The 20,048-nt window shown below is 39.0% G+C and overlaps 1 protein-coding gene and 1 pseudogene across 1 annotated transcript in view; one reads left to right on the top strand and one right to left on the bottom strand.

Annotated features, from left to right (window-relative positions):
* Window positions 1-1,462, bottom strand: part of LOC138814260 (vomeronasal type-2 receptor 116-like) — a 40,810-nt gene extending 39,348 nt beyond the window's left edge. The window contains exon 1 of the mRNA XM_070003263.1: window positions 1,457-1,462. Coding sequence (XP_069859364.1) covers window positions 1,457-1,462 — 6 coding nt within the window. The remainder of the gene's footprint in view (window positions 1-1,456) is intronic.
* Window positions 1,463-3,055: 1,593 nt separating this feature from the next.
* Window positions 3,056-3,994, top strand: LOC138813458 (oxidoreductase NAD-binding domain-containing protein 1 pseudogene; annotated as a pseudogene).
* Window positions 3,995-20,048: the final 16,054 nt, after the last annotated feature.

Genomic DNA, 20,048 nt, shown 5'->3' with positions numbered 1-20,048 from the left:
ATAATAGTGATTCTTCAGGGATGTGAACATACTCTACATCCTGCTGCAGTGTTGGATGTGGATTTTGGTACACTTGTTCAAATCATGCACTGGTACCAGAAAATATACATCACATTTCTTCTTTAACAATGGAGGAGGAGGACTGGAAAGGTGACTCAGTGGTAGAGTGCTTGACTTGCATGCATGATGCCCTGGGTTCGATTCATCAGCACCACATAATCAGAAAAAGGCATAAGTGGCACTGTGGCTCAAATGATAAAGCACTAGCCTTGAGCTGAAGAGCTTAGGGACAGCAACCAGACTCAGAGTTCATGCCCCCAAAAAAATGTAGGGGGAAAGAAAAATCTTTTCTAATGAGATTGCCACTGATCTTTGATAGTTGTATATTCATTACAATATATATCACTTACTTTGTAAATTCTTATACTACCATGTTTTAGCTGGACAGAGGATTTATATATATATATATATATATATATATATATATATATATATATATATATATGTTTTTTGTTTTTTATTTTTTATTGTCAAGATGTTGTGAAGGTTTATACTTACATAAATAAGATAGTGAGTACATTTTTTGTTTAAAAATTTTATTTTATTGAAAATGCTGTACAAAGGAGTTATAGTTACATGAGTAAGGCAATGAGTACATTACTTATTGATCATTATTGCCCCTACTCTTGTTGTGGTCCGATTATCCCTTCCCTCCCCCCTCCCACATTGCTCCCCACCCCACTATAATCCCCAGCCCAAAGTTGTAAGGTTTGTTTCCAGTATATTGTCCTGTGGCTATGGTTGTTGCAATGGGTCCTAGTTCCAGCCTTTTCTTATTCGCCTTCCCCAACCCAAATTAGACAAATATAAATACAAGATGCAGGGTACCAAAATCCAGTACAGTCACATCAGGGGATATACCACAGGAGGAAGAGCATACAAAGGAAACAAAAAAATCACACCGTACATTTCGAACAATAACAACAAAGTCAGACTACTGGTATTCATATCTTGGGGTACATTACACTTAGCACCATTTTATATGGACATATGTACATAGCTTTTGAGCTTTTCAACTCATCTGATAAGATTACCATATATACCTTTATATATAGATATATATAGAGAGATATATACATGTGTGTATGTGTGTGTATACACTAATGCATTTCTTTACAAATGAGATGGTATCATTTTTTTCTGAAAGAAACATAGTTTTCCTAAATACATATGTAAATATTTATATACTTGTACACATATATAAACATTTTCTTGGTCCATTCATCAATTGAGGGGAATTTGGATTGGTTCCAAATCTTAGGTATGGTAAATAATGCTGTGATTGACATAGTTGTGCTTGTACCTTTAGTATGGCCTTGTTTGTGATTATTTGGGTAAATGCCCAGAATTAGGAATGCTACAACATAGGGGAGCTCTGTTTCATCTTTTGAGGTACCTCCATACTGCTTTCAATGCAATGCCCATCAATATAAGAACCCCATTCATTAGTGAAATAGAAGAAGCCATCTAAAACTCAAATGCAATAATAAAAGACTCTGAATACGGAAAAAAAATCCTTAGCAGAAAGAACAGTGCTGAAAGAAGATCAATACAAACTTTAAACTCTATTACAAAGCCATAGTAATCAGAACAGCTTGTTACTGGCACAAGAGCCGACCTAAGGACCAATAGAGTAGAAGTGAATACCCAAAAATGAACCAGCAAACCTATAATGACCCATTTTTCGATAAGGGAGCCAATAAAATTGAATCAAGAAAGACAGCTTCTTCAGTACATGTTACCAGCAAAATTGATCCTTATATACACCCTGCACCACAGTCAACTCCAAATGTATCAACAACCTCAAGGTAAAAGCAGACACACTGTAAATATTACAGGAAGGAATAGAAGAAACACTAGGGTTCATTAGCACAAGTCAAAATCAAAAAATTAAATCCTGCAAAAGCAGATCCTCAAAGAAACAACTGCCCCATTAATAAGTGTGCTAAAACTTAAAGTAGACTTCTGTGCAGAGGAAACAAGCATGGTCAATAGACATAGGAAGAATAGCTCAACTTCTCTGGCCATAAAAAATGCAAATCAAAACAACATTGGGATTCCATCTCACCCCAGTTAGAATGGCTATAACCAAGAAATCTAATAACAACAGATATTGGTTAAGATGTGGCCAAAAAGGCAAGACTACTATTTATGAATAAGATTTTATTGTTACATGAAAGAAAAATAATTTCATATGGGTACATTTTCCTTTTTCTTACTTCTGTCCTTCTATTTATCTTTGAACTTTTCTTCTATGGGCCAATATCCTTCTTCATGCCTGGTATCCAAACACTTGCTTCAACACATCAATCCATCCAAACATCCTCTTCATTCCTTCATTGAGGAAAAAAGAGAGTTGGGTAAGTTTACTGAAATTCCAAACAAGAAGAAAATAGCAAGGAATGCACAATATTTTTGCAAAAGCTGTAAATATTCTCCCAACAAATTCACAACAAACAATGAGGATTCAGTATTTTACACAATTATATAAACAGGTTTAATAATGATATTGTAAAATAAATAAGAAAGATAGAAAAATCTCAATAGACCCTGGTAAGTATTTTGAGGATATCTTGATTACCATACTGTGGGAGTTGTTAAAAAACAAAAACAGGTTCCTTGCGCGGTGATGGAATTTGGCCAGCGTCCCTAACCGTGGTGTCTTAGGCGACCTTATGGCTGCACCAGGCAGCTGACCTTAGGGAGCCCTGAACCCTCGTTCTTCAGCCTTAGGGAGGGAGGGTGCCACTTTTGCCGGTGGCGGGTGGAGACCGGAACAACCCTGCTGCCTCTGCACCCTTCCTTGTGCCGGAGGAGCTTCGCCTCGAGCTCAGGACGTGGTTCCTGGCTGCAGGAACTTTATGAGAATTTCAGTATATGAAAAATGCTTCATTTCCTAAGTGGAATGTATCCAGAGGTCTCAGCATAATATCAGGACCTACATATTTTCTGCCTGCTCAATAGCCTTGAACTTAATGAATTCTAAGGAAGCACCATGGCCTGTGCTGCTGTCTTGATTCCCAGGTTATTGCGAGGCTCTGTTGGTGCCATTTGCACTCAGTCTGCTTTGTGTAAGTTGGCATCCAGAACTTTGCATCACCTTGCACAAACCAGCTTAATGAAATCCAAAAGGAAAACTGATCATTTGGAGAGAACTGGGAGTGTCATTCTGCCGGAGGTCGTAGCTGCAGCTAAAGTGTGTGGAGCTGCCAATGAGTCACCATCAGTGAAGAGCCTGCACTTGCTTGTTGCTGATCAAGAGTTTTCCTTTAAAGCTGGTCAGTGGATTGATTTCTTCATCCCAGGAGTATCCGTGGTTGGTGGGTTTTCAATATGCTCTTGTCCCAGACTGCTAGAACAAGAGAGAATTATAGAACTGGCAGTGAAATATGCAAACCATCCTCCTGCTCTCTACATTCATAAGAAGTGTACACTTGACTCTGAAGTGGAGGTGAAAGTGGGTGGAGATTTCTTTGTTGACCCTCAACTTGAAGATGCCCCTAGGAACCTCATGTTGATTGCAGGAGGGCTTGGAATTAACCCTTCGCTTTCCATCCTGCAGCACTCAGCAGACCTTCATTGAGAATGAGCAAACAAAGGATGTGGCTATGAGATAGGAACAGTCAAACTGTTCTACAGTGCAAAAAATACCAACGAACTTCTTTTTAAGAAAAATATCCTTGATTTAGTAAATGAATTTTCTGAGAAGCTTGCATGCAGTTTGCATGTTATAAAATAGGCTACACAAATCAGTGCGGACTTTAAGCCATACATCACGGAAGGAAGAATAACAAAGAAGGAGATAAGAGTTCATATTTCAGAAGAGACTTTGTTTTATATTTGTGGCCTACCTCCAATGACAGACTTTTTCTCCAAGCAACTAGAAAACAACCATGTGCCCAAAGAACACATTTGCTTTGAGAAGTGGTGGTAGCAGCAGGCCAAACAACAAAACAAAAAGACTGACAGACATTTGGGAGAGTAAGAGATGCTATTTAATAGCATCTACCTCTACTTGAGCTGTCTTTAGGACTGAAGTGACCACTGGTGGGAAAAAGAAAAGCAAGCGAGCCCCACACTTAAATGTAAACTTTTTGGGAAGAATTAATTGATCAAACTATTTTTTTATTTACCATATTTATTTTCTTCTAATTTCCTGTTTAATTATCACAGGATACACTCTGAGTTGGGTATTACAGTGTTTTTTTTTTTTCCTTTTGCCCTTAGAGGAAAATGAAATGGGTATATTTAATCATGGGAAATAATAAGTTTTTGTGGGAAGTGTTTAAATTATTTGGCAGCAATTTATATACCCTATGTTCATTGAAATTATCATTTCAACATATTCTTTATTTAAAAAAAAAGCCTGGGCAGTTCCGGGAAGATGGTGGAAGAGAAGCTGGAGGCTAAACAAGCTCTCGCATAGAAAGCAGTTTTAGAGTTCCAGTGAACAGTCCTAAGCCAGAGAATCACACCAAGTGTGCCATCACAGGTCAGAGAGTTAGGCCAGAGAGGGAAAATCCAGGCAAGGAGACAGCTCTGAGCTCTTGCCAGCAGCCGCCACCACCTCAGCAGCAACATTGGTGGAGGTGGCCATAGACACCATACCTGAATCACAGAGAGTCCGGGATGAAGGAGCCAGACACAGCTTGTGAGCGGATTCTACTCAACACCAGCAAGAACCGACAAGGAGCGAACATCTTCATCCTGCAGTTCGCAGACCAGAGACAACCCAGGAACCAAGACTCGGTGTGAGTAGAAGCCTGACGTCCTCACTCCTTCTCAGGGAGCACAGGGGGGAAGGCCAATCCTCCTACCCAGTACCAGAGATCTCCATCTTGGATACCGACAACGCTCAGTGGAGCTGCTAGCTCCAACTCAGGCCTTGGAATAAAACTAGAGTCATTTAGCAGGTCACAAGAACTTAACGGTAGCGTGAACTGCCAGACTCAGCTCCACCCAGGGAAAAGTCACCCAGCTCAGGCGCCAGCCCTAGAAGTGGCTGTCTTCACTGGGTAATCAGAGCCTGAGGTTCCCCTCCCTTTAACAGCCTCGACAATCAATTGAAATTCAGTAAAGAGAAACCCTAAGAATGGCTCCAGGCTGGGCTCTGTGAGTTTCTCACAAACTAGCCCCCGGGAAAAGCTACTGTATGTTGAAAGGCCTCAACTCTACCCAGAACCTAGCCTCATCATAGCATCTCCCTCTTTTGTGATACTCAAAGCAGATCTACCTCTCATTGAACTAGCCTTGGAGGAGGATTGCAAAATCCTGGGTAAAGCAGGGCATTTTTCTGCTTGTTTGAACAAACTGACTTAAGAAACCAACCAAGCCACAGGACCACAAGCAGACCAGAGACTCCAACAAGAGGCTGGTTACGGACACAAGGGAGATACAGGATTTTTCCCACCCCTCCCAAAAAAATCAAAGAACTTTTCTTCTCCTTCTTCTTCTTCTTCTTCTTCTTCTTCTTCTTCTTCTTCTTCTTCTTCTTCTTCTTCTTCTTCTTCTTCTTCTTCTTCTTCTTCTTCTTCTTCTTCTTCTTCTTCTTCTTCTTCTTCTTCTTCTTCTTCTTCTTCTTCTTCTTCTTCGTCTTCTTCGTCTTCTTCTTCTTCTTCGTCTTCTTCTTCGTCGTCGTCTTCTTCTTCGTCGTCGTCGTCTTCTTCTTCTTCTTCTTCTTCTTCTTCTTCTTCTTCTTCTTCTTCTTCTTCTTCTTCTTCTTCTTCTTCTTCTTCTTCTTCTTCTTCTTCTTCTTCTTCTTCTTCTTCTTCTATTTCTTCTTTTTTGGTACCTTTTATAATTTTTTTTTCTTTTCTAAAACTTTTTTTAATCTTTAATTTTTACCTTTTTTGAAAAAAATTGGTTTCCAGTAACTTTCTTTTTCTCTTATAACTTTTATTTTAGGGATACATGTGTGTGTGCGTTTTGCGGTTTTTTTTTGTTTGTTTTCTTTCTCTTTTTTTTAAATTATCTTTTTGTTTTTTGTTTAGCTCTACAGAACTTCTAATCCTGTTTTTCTTCCTTTCTTATCCTTTTCACCTTTTCCTCTCTATCGTTCTTCTTTATGTGACTTAATTGTTGTCCTGGACATCCTCAGATAAACCCGTAGTTGACAATTAGACCCTATCCCACATTGTGTACACACTTAATCCACAAATTTATTATTCAATTCAAAACCTCTGAGCCTTAAATTCCTTAATAGCAGTACTACCTCTTTATACCTATATAATATTTTAAGCATTTTTATTTTTAAGTATTTCACATCTCCTTTATATACCTCCCCTTCTCTCATTATATTCCCGTTCTTCTACAAATAGATTGTTTTTGCTCTGCATAATATTATTAATTTTTACTTTTCTATTTTTTCTGGTCTCTTTTCTTTTCCCGTTCTCTTCTTTTTTTCTCTCTCTCTACTTTCATCCTACCCAACCTATTTCTTGCCTTGAGATTAGGACTTAGTTAACTCTCATTGTGCCTTCCCACATCACTCTATTCCTATTTTTTTACCCACATCTCTCTGTAAACCTAATAATTTCTGGTTTTCCAAATTCTTCTTTGCGGTTCGTAGCCCTTTGATATATAGTTGTTTGATGTTGAATACATGTATCTCTTGAACTAGATTGTATCTGTAGACTATTGACTGTGCAAATTCAGACTTTGGTTGATGCTTGCCTTAAAATAGTGTTCTAACACAAAACTGGTGCTATTTTCATCCCAAATGGGCAGAGTAAGCAGGAAAAACACAAGAAAAATGGCAAGTCCGGGTATCTCAACTCCCACTCTTGATAATCAGGGGACAGAAAAGATAATGAATAATCCAGAGGAGAGTTTCCAAATAGCTCTACAAACACTGCTGGCAAACATGATGAATGAAAAGATCAAAAATATACAAAGGACTCTGTATGAGTGTGATAGGAAGAGAGAGGAGGCAAACAAAAGGTCAATGCAGGAAAAGATTGAAACCTAAAAAGCACTCTGTATGAGCATGATAGGAAGAAAGAGGGGCGATCCAAAGGTTTATACAGGAATATCATGAGCGTGAGGAAGCTACTCAAAAACTGATACAGGATTTGCATGAGCAGCTTGAGAACATTCAAAGAAAAAGGCAGGAATGGCGTGAACAGGCTGAGAATATTCAAAGAGAACTACAGGAATGGCATGAAGGGGAACAGGAGGAAGCTAAGCTAAGAGTGATACAGAAATTTAGAGAGCAGGATGAGAATACACAAAGATCACTAAAGGCATTCATGGGATCCATTAACAAAGAGCTGAAGAAAGTCAAGGAGACAACAAAGGGATTGCTGAATGGAACCCAACAGAAGGAATGGGAGTCCAAGGAAACAATAACCAATCAACTAAGTGATTTGAGAATAAACACTGACCACCAACTTAAGGATGTAAAGAAGTACATACAAGATCTGAAACAAGGCTTCAACAAAGAATGTGAAGCCATCAAAGCTGACCAATTAGAAGGAAAAGAAATAAAAAAAAATTAGAAAGTCTTGACAGCAGATTAGACCATGCAGAAGATCGAATCTCAGGGATTGAAGACAGCCTAGATATTATAGAGAAAGAACATACAACCATCCAAGACAAGTCCAAGAAATATGATAGATCTATCCAACACCTGGAAGACACCATCAGAAGTCCTAATCTAAGGATAATGGGTGTAGAGGAGCACCTAGAAACAGAAGTTAATGGTCTAGGAAATTTGTTTAACAGGATCCTAGCAGAGAACTTCTGAAACAAGAAAAAGATAGGCCTATTCAGATACAAGAAGCTTTTAGAACTCCAAATAGACCAGACCAGAATAGGACATCCAATCATCACATTATAATCCACACAGGATCAACTCACACCAAGGAAAAGATTCTGAAAGCTGTCAAGGAGAAAAGATCAATCACCTATGAAGGGAAACCAATTAGAATCACCTCAGGTTTCTCAGCAGAGACAATCAAAGCAACAAAAGCCTGGAATGATGTATGCCATGTCCTAAAATCAAAATCTATCAACCAAGAATACTGTACCCAACTAAACTCTCCTTCATAACTGAAGGCCAAATAAAAACCTTCCATAGCAAAGAAAAATTGAAACAGTACATCTCCACCAAACCGGCCCTACAAAAGATTCTTAAAGATGTCCTACACATAGAAAACCAACAAGAACACAATAAAGGCCAAGAAACTGCACCCAAACTGAGAATCCAAGAACCATAGGAAGAACCCAGTTTTCGCAGGCCCCAAGAAGGTGGATAACATGGCAGGAACTCCCAAATACCTCTCAGTCCTATCTCTAATCATTAACGGACTTAACTCTCCAATTAAGTGACACAGATTGCCTAGTTGGATTGAAAAGCAAGATCCTTCTATCTGCTGCCTTCAAGAGTCACATCTTGTCCATAAAAAACTCATTTTCAATGTTAAAGGCTGGAGCCAGATCTACCAAGCAAACGGCCCCCATAAACAGACGGGAGTTGCAATCCTAATATCACATAAAATAGACTTCAAATTAAAATTCATGAGAACAGATAAAGAAGGTCGCTCCATACTAATTAAGGGATGTCTCCTTCAGGAGGATATTACAATTCTAAATATTTGTTTGCCAAACAATGGAGCACCCAAATTTATCCAAGAAACACTACTTTCCCTCAAATCCCACATAGATCCAAAGACATTAATTGTTGGAGATTTTAAAACACTACTCTCCCCACTATATAGAACAACTTGGCAAGAACTCAACAGAGAAACCAAAGATCTAAACAGCTGCATAGATCAACTAGATTTAACAAACATCTACCGAACATTTCACCCACCAGCATCAGAATACACCTTTTTCTCAGCAGCACATGGAACATTTTCTAAAATAGAATACATTATAGTCCACAAAGCAAACTTATCTAAATTCAGAAACATTGAAGTTATATCTTGCATTTTCTCTGACCACAAGGGAATAAAATTCAAACTCAACACCAAAAGCCACCAAAGAAAGTCTGGTAACACCTGGAGGCTGAACAACAAACTGCTGAATCACGAGTGGGTCATGGAAGAGATTAGAAAGGAAATCCAAATGTTCATGCTATTCAACAAAAATGAACACACAAATTACCAGCTCCTCTGGGATACAGGAAAGGCAGTAAACAGAGGCAAGTTTATAGCTCTGAGCTCCTACATCAACAAATTGGAGAGATCTGAAACCAACAATTTAATGACACAACTAAACCTCCTTGAAAAAGAGCAGCAAGATAAACCCCAATCCACTAGATGAAAAAAAATAATTAAAATTTAATCAGAATTGAACAAAATAGAATCCAAAAAAACTATAGAAAGAATCAACAAGACAAAGAGTTGGTTCTTCCAAAAAATTAACAAAATTGACAGACCCTTAGCAAATCTTATCAGAAAAAGGAGAGAACACACCCAAATTAATAAACTCAGAGATGAGAATGGAAACATCACCACGGAAACAAACAAGATTCAGAACATTATAAGGGAATCCTTCTCAAATCTTTACCCAAGAAGTTTGAGAACTTGGCAGAAATGGACCTTTTCCTAGCAAATATTGACTTGCCAAAACTAAACCAAGATGAGTTAAACCAGTTTAATAGGCCCATATCAAGCATTGAAATAGAAACAGCAATAAGAGACCTCCCAGCTAAGAAAACTCCAGGACCAGATGATTTTAGAGAGGAATTCTACAAGGCCTTCAAAGCAGAGCTCACACCAATACTCCTCCAACTCTTCAATGACATTGAAAAGGAAAGTTCACTACTGAACACATTCTATGAAGCCATCATAACCCTCATCCCAAAACCAGGTAGGGACTCATCAAAGAAAGAGAACTATAGACCTATTTCTTTGATGAACATTGATGCAAAACTTCTCAACAAAATTTTGGCCAATCGACTTCAACAATTCATCCAAAAAATCATAGACCACGATCAAACAGTGTTCATCTCAGGGATACAAAGCAGGTTCAATACATGCAAATCAATTAATATTATTCACCAGATCAACAGGAGCAAGGATAAAAACCACATGGTTATCTCAATAGATGCAGAAAAAGCATATGACAAGATCCAACACCCCCTTATGATGAAGGTTTTGGAATAATTAGGAATCCATGGAACATTCCTCAATACAATAAAGGCTGTATATGACAAACCTACAGCCAGCATTATACTTAATGGTGAAAAACTAAAGCCTTTCCCTCTTAACACAGGAAGAGGACAAGGATGTCCAATCTCTCCACTTCTCTTCAATCTAGTATTAGAATGCCTAGCTACAGCAATAAGACCAGATGCAAATATAAAGGGGATCCAAAAAGGGAAAGAAGAAATAAAACTCTCCCTCTTTGCAGATGACATGATCTTGTATTTAAAGCATCCCATAGACTCCACTCCCAAATTACTCAAGCTGATTCAAAACTTTGGCAAAGTAGCAGGATATAAAATTAATCCTCCAAAATCAATGGCTTTTCTGTATGTCAACAATGAGAAAAGCGTGGCTGAAATTAGGAGAGCAAATCCATTTTTAATAGCCCCACTAAATAAAAATACCTAGGAATTAACTTAACCAAAGAGGTGAAGGGCCTTTATGATGAAAACTTTAAAAATTTGAAAAAGGAAATCAAAACAGAACTTCGAAAATGGCAAAAACTCCCATGCTCCCAGATTGGGACAATCAACATCGTGAAAATGCCAATACTTCCCAAGGCTATCTACAAATTCAATGCAATACCTATCAAAATTCCAACCTCATTCTTCAAGGAAATAGAAGAGGCAATCCAAAAATGCATATGGAACAATAAAAGATCCCCATTAGCAAAAACGCTCATCAATGGAAAGAACACTGCTGGAGGAATATAAATACCAAATTTCAAACTCTAGTATAAAGCCATAGTAATCAAAACAGCTTGGGACTGGCACAAGAACAGACCTCAGGACCAATGGAATAGAATTGAAAACCCAGAAATGAACCTACAGACCTATAGCCATCTAATATTTGATAAGGGAGCTAAAACAATAGAATGGAATAAAGACAGCCTCTTCTGTAAATGGTACTGGCAAAATTGGTTAACTACTTGTAGAAAACTAAAGCTATATCCTTATGTATCACCCCGCACCAGAATCAGCTCCAAATGGATCAAAGACCTCAGAGTCAAAGCAGACACTCTGAAAACAGTACAGGATGGAATAGGAGAAACCCTAGGTCTACATGGCACAGGCTGAAATTTTCTTAATAGAGACCCAAACACAACAAATCAAAGAAAGGTTGGACAAATGGATTGCATGAAGTTGCAAAGCTTCTGCATGGCAAAGGACATAGCTAGCAATATCAATTGTAAGCCCAGGGATTGGGAGAAGATCTTCACTAGCCATACAACAGACATGGGTCTCATATATCAAATATACTTGGAACTCAAAAAATTAAATCCCCGGGAGTTCCGGGAAGATGGCGGAGGAGAAGCTGGAATCTGAACAAGCTCTCGCATAGAAAGCAGCTTTAGAGTTCCAGTGAACAGTCCTAAGCCAGAGAATCACACCAAGTGTGCCATCACAGGACAGAGAGTTAGACAAGAGAGGGGAAGCCAAGGCAAGTGGTCGCCAGCTGCCGCCACGGCGGCGGCGGCGGCGACAGGGTCGCAAGCGGCAGAGACCACAGCCGGGGGCCATACCTGAGCGCTCACACAGAGAGTCCGGGACGAAGGAGCCAGACGCAGCGGCCGAGCAGATTCTACTCAACACCAGCAAGAACCAACAAAGAGCGGACATCTTCACCCTCCAGCTTGCAGACCAGAGACGACCCAGGATCCAAGACTCGGCACCAGAGACGACCCAGGACCCAAGACTCGGCGTGAGTACAAGCCCGACATCCTCACTCCTCAGGGAGCAGAGGAAGGAAGGCCACCCCTCCCCCCCCCAGCACCGGTGATCTCCATCTTGGATACCGACAAAGCTCGGAGTTGCTGCTAGCTTCAGCTCAGGCCTTGGAATAAAATGAGTCATTTAGCAGGTCACAAGAACTTAACGCCGAAGTGACCTGCCAGACTCAGCTCCATCCAGGGAAAAGTCACCCAGCTCAGGCGCCAGCCTAGCCTCACTGGGTAACCAGAGCCAGAGGCTGCCCCTCCCTCTAGCAGCCACCACAATCAATTGAAAAACAGAAACCCTGAGAATGGCTCCAGGCTGGGCGCTGTGAGCTTTATCACAAAATAGCCCCAGGGAAAAGCTACTGTTTGTTGAAAGGCCTCAACTCCACCCAGAACCTAGCCTCAACACCACATCCCCCTCTTTTGTGACTCTCAAAGCAGACCACCCTCCCAGAAAACTAACCTGGGAGGGGGATCTCAAAATCTTGGGTAAAGCAGAGCATTTTTCTGCATCTTCCAACCAACCGACTTAAGAAACCAATCAAGCCACAGGACCTGAAGCTGACCAGAGACTCCAAGAGAATGGTTGCAGACAAAAGGGAGATACAGGATTCTTCCCACTCCTCCCCCCCCCAAAAAAAAAAAATCAAAAGACTTTTTTTTTTCTTTTTTTTTTTCTCTTTTTTTCTTCTTCTTCTTTTCTTTTTTTTTTGCTTGTTTTTTGTTTTTTGTTACCTTATATATATATATATATATATATATATATATATGTATATAAATTTTTTTCCCTTCTAAAACTTTTATCAATCTTTAATTTTTGCCTCTTCTGAAAAAATAATTGTTTTCCAGTAACTTTTTTTTTCTCATCTTATAATTTTTATTTCAGAATTACGTGAATGAGAGTTTTCCTTTCTTTTCTTGTCTTCTTTCTCTTTTTCTTTCTTTCTTAATTATCTTTTTGTTTTTTATCTAGCTCTACTGAACTTCTGATCTTTTCTTCTCCCTTAAAGCTTTTCACATCTCCTCAATGTCCCTCCCCTTCTCTGAACATATTCACATTCCTCTCTAAATAGACGGTCTTTTAACTTCTATAATAACATTAATTTTTACGTTTCTATTCTTTTTCTGGTCTCTCTTTATTCCCCTTTCCGTCTCTTCTTTTTCTCTCTCTCTCTACTTGCATCCTACCCAACCCATTTCCTGCACTGTGAGTAGGACATAGTTAACTCTCCTTGTGCCTCCCCACACCAATCTATTCCTATTTTTTACCCACATCTCTCACTAATCCTAATAATTTCTGGTTTTCCAAATTCTTTTCTGCGGTTCGAAGTCCTTTAACATATAGTCATTTGATGTTGAATAGATGTATCTGTTGAACTAGATTGTATCTGTAGACTATTGACTGTACAAATGCAAACTTTGGTTGATGGTTGCCTTAAGATAGTGTTCTAGCACAAAACTGGTGCAATCTTTATCTCAAATGGGCCGAGTAAGCCGGAAAAACACAAGAAAAATGGCAAATTCGGGTATCTCAATTCCCAACCTTGATAATCAGGGATTAGAACAGATAAAGAATAACCCAGAGGAGAGTTCCCAAATAGCTCTACAAACACTAATAGCAAACATGATAAATGAGAAGTTTGACAATGTACAAAGGACTCTGTATGAGCGTGATAGGGAGAGAGAGGAGGCATCCCAGAAGTTTATACAGGAATATCATAAGCGTGAGGAAGCTTCTCAAAAACTGATACAGGATTTGCATGAACAACTTGAGAATACTCAAAGAGAAAGAGAAAGGGAGGAATGGCGTGAGCAGGCAGAGAACACTCAAAGAGAACTGCAGGAATCCCACAGAAGGGAGGAAACTAATCAAAGAGTAATTCACGAATTAAGAGACCAGGTAGAGAATACACAAAGATCACTAAAGACATTCATGGAATCCATTAACAAAGAGCTGAAGGAAGTCAGGGAGACCACAAAGGGAATGTTGAATGGAACCCAACAGAAGGAATGGGAGTACAAAGAAACCATAACCAATCAACTAAGTGATTTGAGAACAAACACTGAACACCAAATTAAGGAAGTAAAGAAATTCATACAAGACCTAAAACAGAGCTTCAACAAAGAACTTGAAGCCATCAAAGCTGACCAATTAGAAGGAAAAGAGATAAAAAACAAAGTAGAGAGTCTTGACAGCAGGTTAGACCATGCAGAAGATCGAATCTCAGGGATTGAAGACAGCCTAGATATTATAGAGAAAGAACATACAACCATCCAAGACAAGTCCAAGAAATATGATAGGTCTATCCAACACCTGGAGGACACCATCAGAAGGCCCAATTTAAGGATAATGGGTGTAGAGGAGCACCTAGAAACAGAAGTTAATGGTCTAGGAAATTTGTTTAACAGGATCCTAGCAGAGAACTTCCCAAACATACAAAAAGATAGGCCTATTCAGATACAAGAAGCTTTTAGAACCCCAAATAGACCAGACCAGAATAGGACATCCCACCGTCACATTATAATCCACACAGGATCAACCCAGACCAAGGAAAAGATCCTTAAAGCTGTCAAGGAGAAAAGGTTAATCACCTATAAAGGGAAACCAATTAGATTCACCTCAGATTTCTCAGCAGAGACAATCAAAGCAAGAAGAGCCTGGAATGACGTATGCCATGCCCTAAAAACAAACAACTATCAACCAAGAATACTGTACCCAGCTAAACTCTCCTTCATAACTGAAGGCCAAATAAAAACCTTCCATACCAAAGAAAAATTGAAACAATACATCTCCACCAAACCAGCCCTGCAAAAGATTCTTAAAGATGTCCTACACATAGAAAACTAACAAGAACGCAACAAAGGCCAAGAAACTGCACCCAAACTGAGAATCCAAGAACCTTAGGAAGAACCCAGTTTTCACAGCCCCCAAGAAGGTGGATAACATGGCAGGAACTCCCAAATACCTCTCAGTCCTATCTCTTAACGTTAACGGACTGAACTCTCCAATTAAGCGACATAGACTGTCTAGTTGGATTAAAAAACAAGACCCTTCTATCTGCTGCCTGCAGGAGTCACATCTTGCCCGTAAAAACAAACATATTTTCAAGGTTAAAGGCTGGAACAAAATCTACCAAGCAAACGGCCCTCATAAACAGGCGGGAGTTGCAATCCTAATATCAGATAAAATAGACTTCAAATTAAAATTCGTGAGAAGAGATAAAGAAGGTCGCTACATACTAATTAAAGGATCTCTCCTTCAGGAGGATATTACAATTCTAAATATCTATTCGCCAAACAATGGAGCACCCAAATTTATCAAAGAAACACTACTTTCCCTCAAATCCCAGATAGATCCAAAGACATTAATCGTTGGGGATTTTAACACACCACTCTCCCCACTAGATAGATCAACTCGGCAAAAACTCAACAGAGAAACCGCAGATCTAAACAGCTGCATAGATCAACTAGACTTAACAGACATTTACCGAACATTTCACCCAGCAGCATCAGAATACACGTTCTTCTCAGCAGCACATGGAACGTTTTCTAAAATAGACCACATTTTAGGCCACAAAGCAAACTTGTCTAAATTCAGAAACATTGAAGTTATACCTTGCATTCTCTCTGACCACAAGGGAATAAAATTAGAACTCAACACCAAAAGCCACCAAAGAAAGTCCGGTATCACATGGAGGCTGAACAACACACTGCTGAATCATGAGTGGGTCATGGAAGAGATTAGAAAGGAAATTCAAATGTTCCTGCTATTCAACAAAAATGAACACACAAATTACCAGCTCCTCTGGGACACAGCAAAGGCAGTACTCAGAGGCAAGTTTATAGCTCTGAGCTCCTACATCAACAAATTGGAGAGATCGGAAACTAACAATTTAATGACACATGTAAACCTCCTTGAAAAAGAGCAGCAAGATAAACCCCAATCCAGTAGACGGAAAGAAATAATCAAAATTAAATCAGAATTAAATGAATTAGAATCCAAAAAAACTATAGAAAGAATCAACAAAACAAAGAGTTGGTTCTTCGAAAAACTTAACAAAATTGACAGACCCTTAGCAAACCTTATCAGAAAAAGGAGAGAACACACCCAAATTAATAAACTCAGAGATGAGAATGGAAACATCACCACGGAAACAAACAAGATTCAGAACATTATAAGGGAATACTTCTCAAAACTTTATGCTAATAAGTTTGAGAACTTGACAGAAATGGACCTTTTCCTAGCAAATATTGACATGCCAAAACTAAACCAAGATGAGTTAAACCAGCTTAACAGGCCCATATCAAGCATTGAAATAGAAACAGCAATAAGAGACCTCCCAGCTAAGAAAAGTCCAGGACCAGATGGTTTTACAGCGGAATTTTACAAGGCCTTCAAAGCAGAGCTCACACCAATACTCCTCCAACTCTTCAATGAAATTGAAAGAGAAAGCTCACTACCAAACACATTCTATGAAGCCATCATAACCCTCATCCCAAAACCAGGCAGGGACTCATCAAAGAAAGAAAACTATAGACCCATTTCTTTGATGAACATTGATGCAAAACTTCTCAACAAAATTTTGGCCAATCGACTTCAACAATTCATCCAAAAAATCATACACCATGATCAAACAGGATTCATTTCAGGGATGCAAAGCTGGTTCAATATACGCAAATCAATTAATATTATTCATCACATCAACAGGAGCAAGAATAAGAACCACATGGTTATCTCAATAGATGCAGAAAAAGCATTTGACAAGATCCAACACCCCTTTATGATGAAGGTTCTGGAAAAATTAGGAATCCATGGAACATTCCTCAATACAATAAAGGCTGTATATGACAAACCTACAGCCAGCATTATACTCAATGGTGAAAAACTAAAGCCATTTCCTCTTAACTCAGGAACAAGACAAGGATGCCCACTCTCTCCACTTCTCTTCAATCTAGTATTAGAATGCCTAGCTACAGCAATAAGGCAAGATGCAGACATAAAGGGGATCCAAAGAGGGAAAGAAGAAATAAAACTTTCCCTCTTTGCAGATGACATGATCTTGTATTTAAAGAATCCCATAGACTCCACTCCCAAATTACTCAAGCTGATTCAAAACTTTGGCAAAGTAGCAGGTTATAAAATTAACCCCCAAAAATCAATGGCTTTTCTATATGCCAACAATGAGAAAAGTGTGGCTGAAATTAGGAAAGCAACTCCATTTGTAATAGCCCCACAAAAAATAAAATACCTAGGAATTAACTTAACCAAAGAAGTGAAGGACCTCTATGATGAAAACTTTAAAATCTTGAAAAAGGAAATCAACACAGAACTTAAAAAATGGCAAAAGCTCCCATGCTCCTGGATTGGCAAGATTAACATCGTGAAAATGGCAATACTTCCCAAGGCTATCTACAAATTCAACGCGATACCTATCAAAATTCCACCCTCATTCTTCAAGGAAATAGAGGAGGCAATCCAAAAATTCATATGGAACAATAAAAGACCCCGAATAGCAAAAACGCTCCTCAACGGAAAGAACACTGCTGGAGGAATATCAATACCAAATTTCAAACTCTACTATAAAGCCATAGTAATCAAAACAGCTTGGTATTGGCATAAGAACAGACCTCAGGACCAATGGAATAGAATTGAAAACCCAGAAATGAACCTACAGACCTATAGCCATCTAATCTTCGATAAGGAAGCTAAAACAATAGAATGGAAGAAAGACAGCCTCTTCAGTAAATGGTGCTGGCAAAATTGGTTAACTACATGTAGAAAACTAAAGCTAGATCCTTATATATCACCCTGCACCAGAATCAACTCCAAATGGATCAAAGACCTTGAACTCAAAGCAGACACTCTGAAAACATTACAGGATGGAATAGGAGAAACCCTAGGTCTCCTTGGCTCAGGTCGAAATTTTCTGAATAGAGACCCGGAAGCACAACAAATCAAAGAAAGGTTGGACAAATGGGATTGCATAAGATTGCAGAGCTTCTGCAGGGCAAACGACATAGCTGGCAAGATCAATAGAAAGCCCACCGATTGGGAGAAGATCTTTACTAGCCATACAACGGACAAAGGTCTCATATCTAAAATATACTTGGAACTCAAAAAATTAAACCACCCAACAACAAATCCTCAAAGAAACAACTGCCCAATAAATAAGTGGGCGAAAGACTTAAAGAGAAGCTTCTCTGAAGAAGAAAGAAGGATGGCCAATAGACACATGAAGAAATGTTCAACATCCATAGCCATAAAAGAAATGCAAATCAAAACAACATTGAGATATCACCTCACTCCAGTTAGAACAGCAAAAATCAAGAACTCTAATAACAACAGATGCTGGAGGGGATGTGGACAGAAAGGAACCTTACTTCATTGTTGGTGGGAATGTAAACTTGTTCAACCACTTTGGAAAGCAGTATGGAGGTCCCTCAAAAGACTTCACATAGATCTCCCCTATGATCCAGCAATCCCACTTTTGGGCATTTACCCAAATGTTTACAAACAAGACCACACTAAAGCTACCAGCACATCTATGTTTATTGCAGCATTATTTACCATAGCTAAGATATGGAACCAACCCAGATGCCCCTCAGTAGATGAATGGATCAAGAAAATGTGGTATATATACACAATGGAATTCTATGCCTCCATCAGAAAGAATGACATTTCCCCATTTGTTAGGAAATGGAAAGGTTTGGAAAAAATTATATTAAGTGAAGTAAGCCAGGCCCAAAGAAACATAGGTCCCATGGTTTCCCTTATTTGCAATATCTAGTATAGGTATGAGTCAAGCGGAAAAGGCCAGATAATGTGATGTTAGGAAAATGAACCCTTAAATATGTATTTTAATGTTTTCGTTTCTTTCATGCATGTGTTTCTAATGCATTTATAAGATTATTTCTTTGTTGCTTTGTATGTCCCTCCCCCACAGTGTAACCCCCGCTTTCACTATATTTGATGTCAGTATATCATTTGGAGGAGATGGGGACAAACAAGTCGTTTAAGGATTCAGGTGGACCTGTTGCAACAATGAGAAGTACAAAATGTCATGTCAAAACCAGCTTTACAATTTCGGTGTGGGGGGGGAGGGGGGTATAATTGGGTGGGGGGAGGGGGGTAAAATTGGGTGGGGGGAGGGGGGAGGCAGGGAAGGGAAGTGAAGGGTAAACAAAGGGGGAGGCTGCAATGCTTGGTAAGAAATGTATGCATTATCCTGCCCATGTAATTGTAGCCCCTCTGTACAGTATGTTCTCAAATAAAATAAAATACAATTTAAAAAAAAAATTAAATCCCCCAACAACAAATCGTGAAAGAAACAATTGCCCAATAAATAAGTGGGGTAAAGACTGAAAGAGAAACTGCTCTGAAAAAGAAGGAAGGATAGTAGCCAATAGACACATGAAGAAATTCTCAACCTCCCTAACCATAAAAGAAGTCAAATCAAAACAACATTGAGATACCACCTCACCCCAGTTAGAATGGCAAAAATCAAGAACTCTAACAACAACAGATGCTGGAGAGGATGTGGACAGAAGAGAATCTTACTTCATTGTTGGTAGGAGTGTAAACATGTTCAACCACTTTGGAAAGCAGTATGGAGGTTCCTCAACAGACTTCACAGAGAGCTCCCATATGACCCAGCAATTCCACTTTTGGGCATTTACCCAAATGTTTACAAACAAGACCACACTAAAGCTACCAGCACATCTATGTTTATTGCAGCATTATTTACCATAGCTAAGATCTGGAACCAACCCAGATGCCCCTCAGTAGATGAGTGGATCAAGAAAATGTGGTATGTATACACAATGGAATTCTATGCCTCCATCAGAAAGAATGACATTGCCCCATTTGTTAAGAAAAGGAAAGGCTTGGAAAAAATTATATTAAGTGAAGTAAGCCAAGCTCAAAGAAACATAGGTCCCATGGTTTGCCTTATTTAGAATATCTAGTATATGTATGAATTAAGCAGAAAAGGTCAGATAATGTGATGTTAGGAAAATGAACCCTTATGTATGTATTTTAATGTTTTTTTTCTTTCATGCATTTGTTTCTAATGCATTTTAAGATTTTTTTTTGTGTTTTGTATGTCGCTCCCCCACAGTAT

The sequence above is a fragment of the Dipodomys merriami genome, unplaced genomic scaffold (assembly GCF_024711535.1).
Source record: "Dipodomys merriami isolate MVZ:Mamm:240054 unplaced genomic scaffold, mDipMer1.0.p SCAF_6, whole genome shotgun sequence".
Classification (NCBI taxonomy): Eukaryota; Metazoa; Chordata; class Mammalia; order Rodentia; family Heteromyidae; genus Dipodomys; species Dipodomys merriami.
Note: the sequence above shows the minus strand (reverse complement) of the source record. Positions and strands in the feature narration are given on the sequence as shown.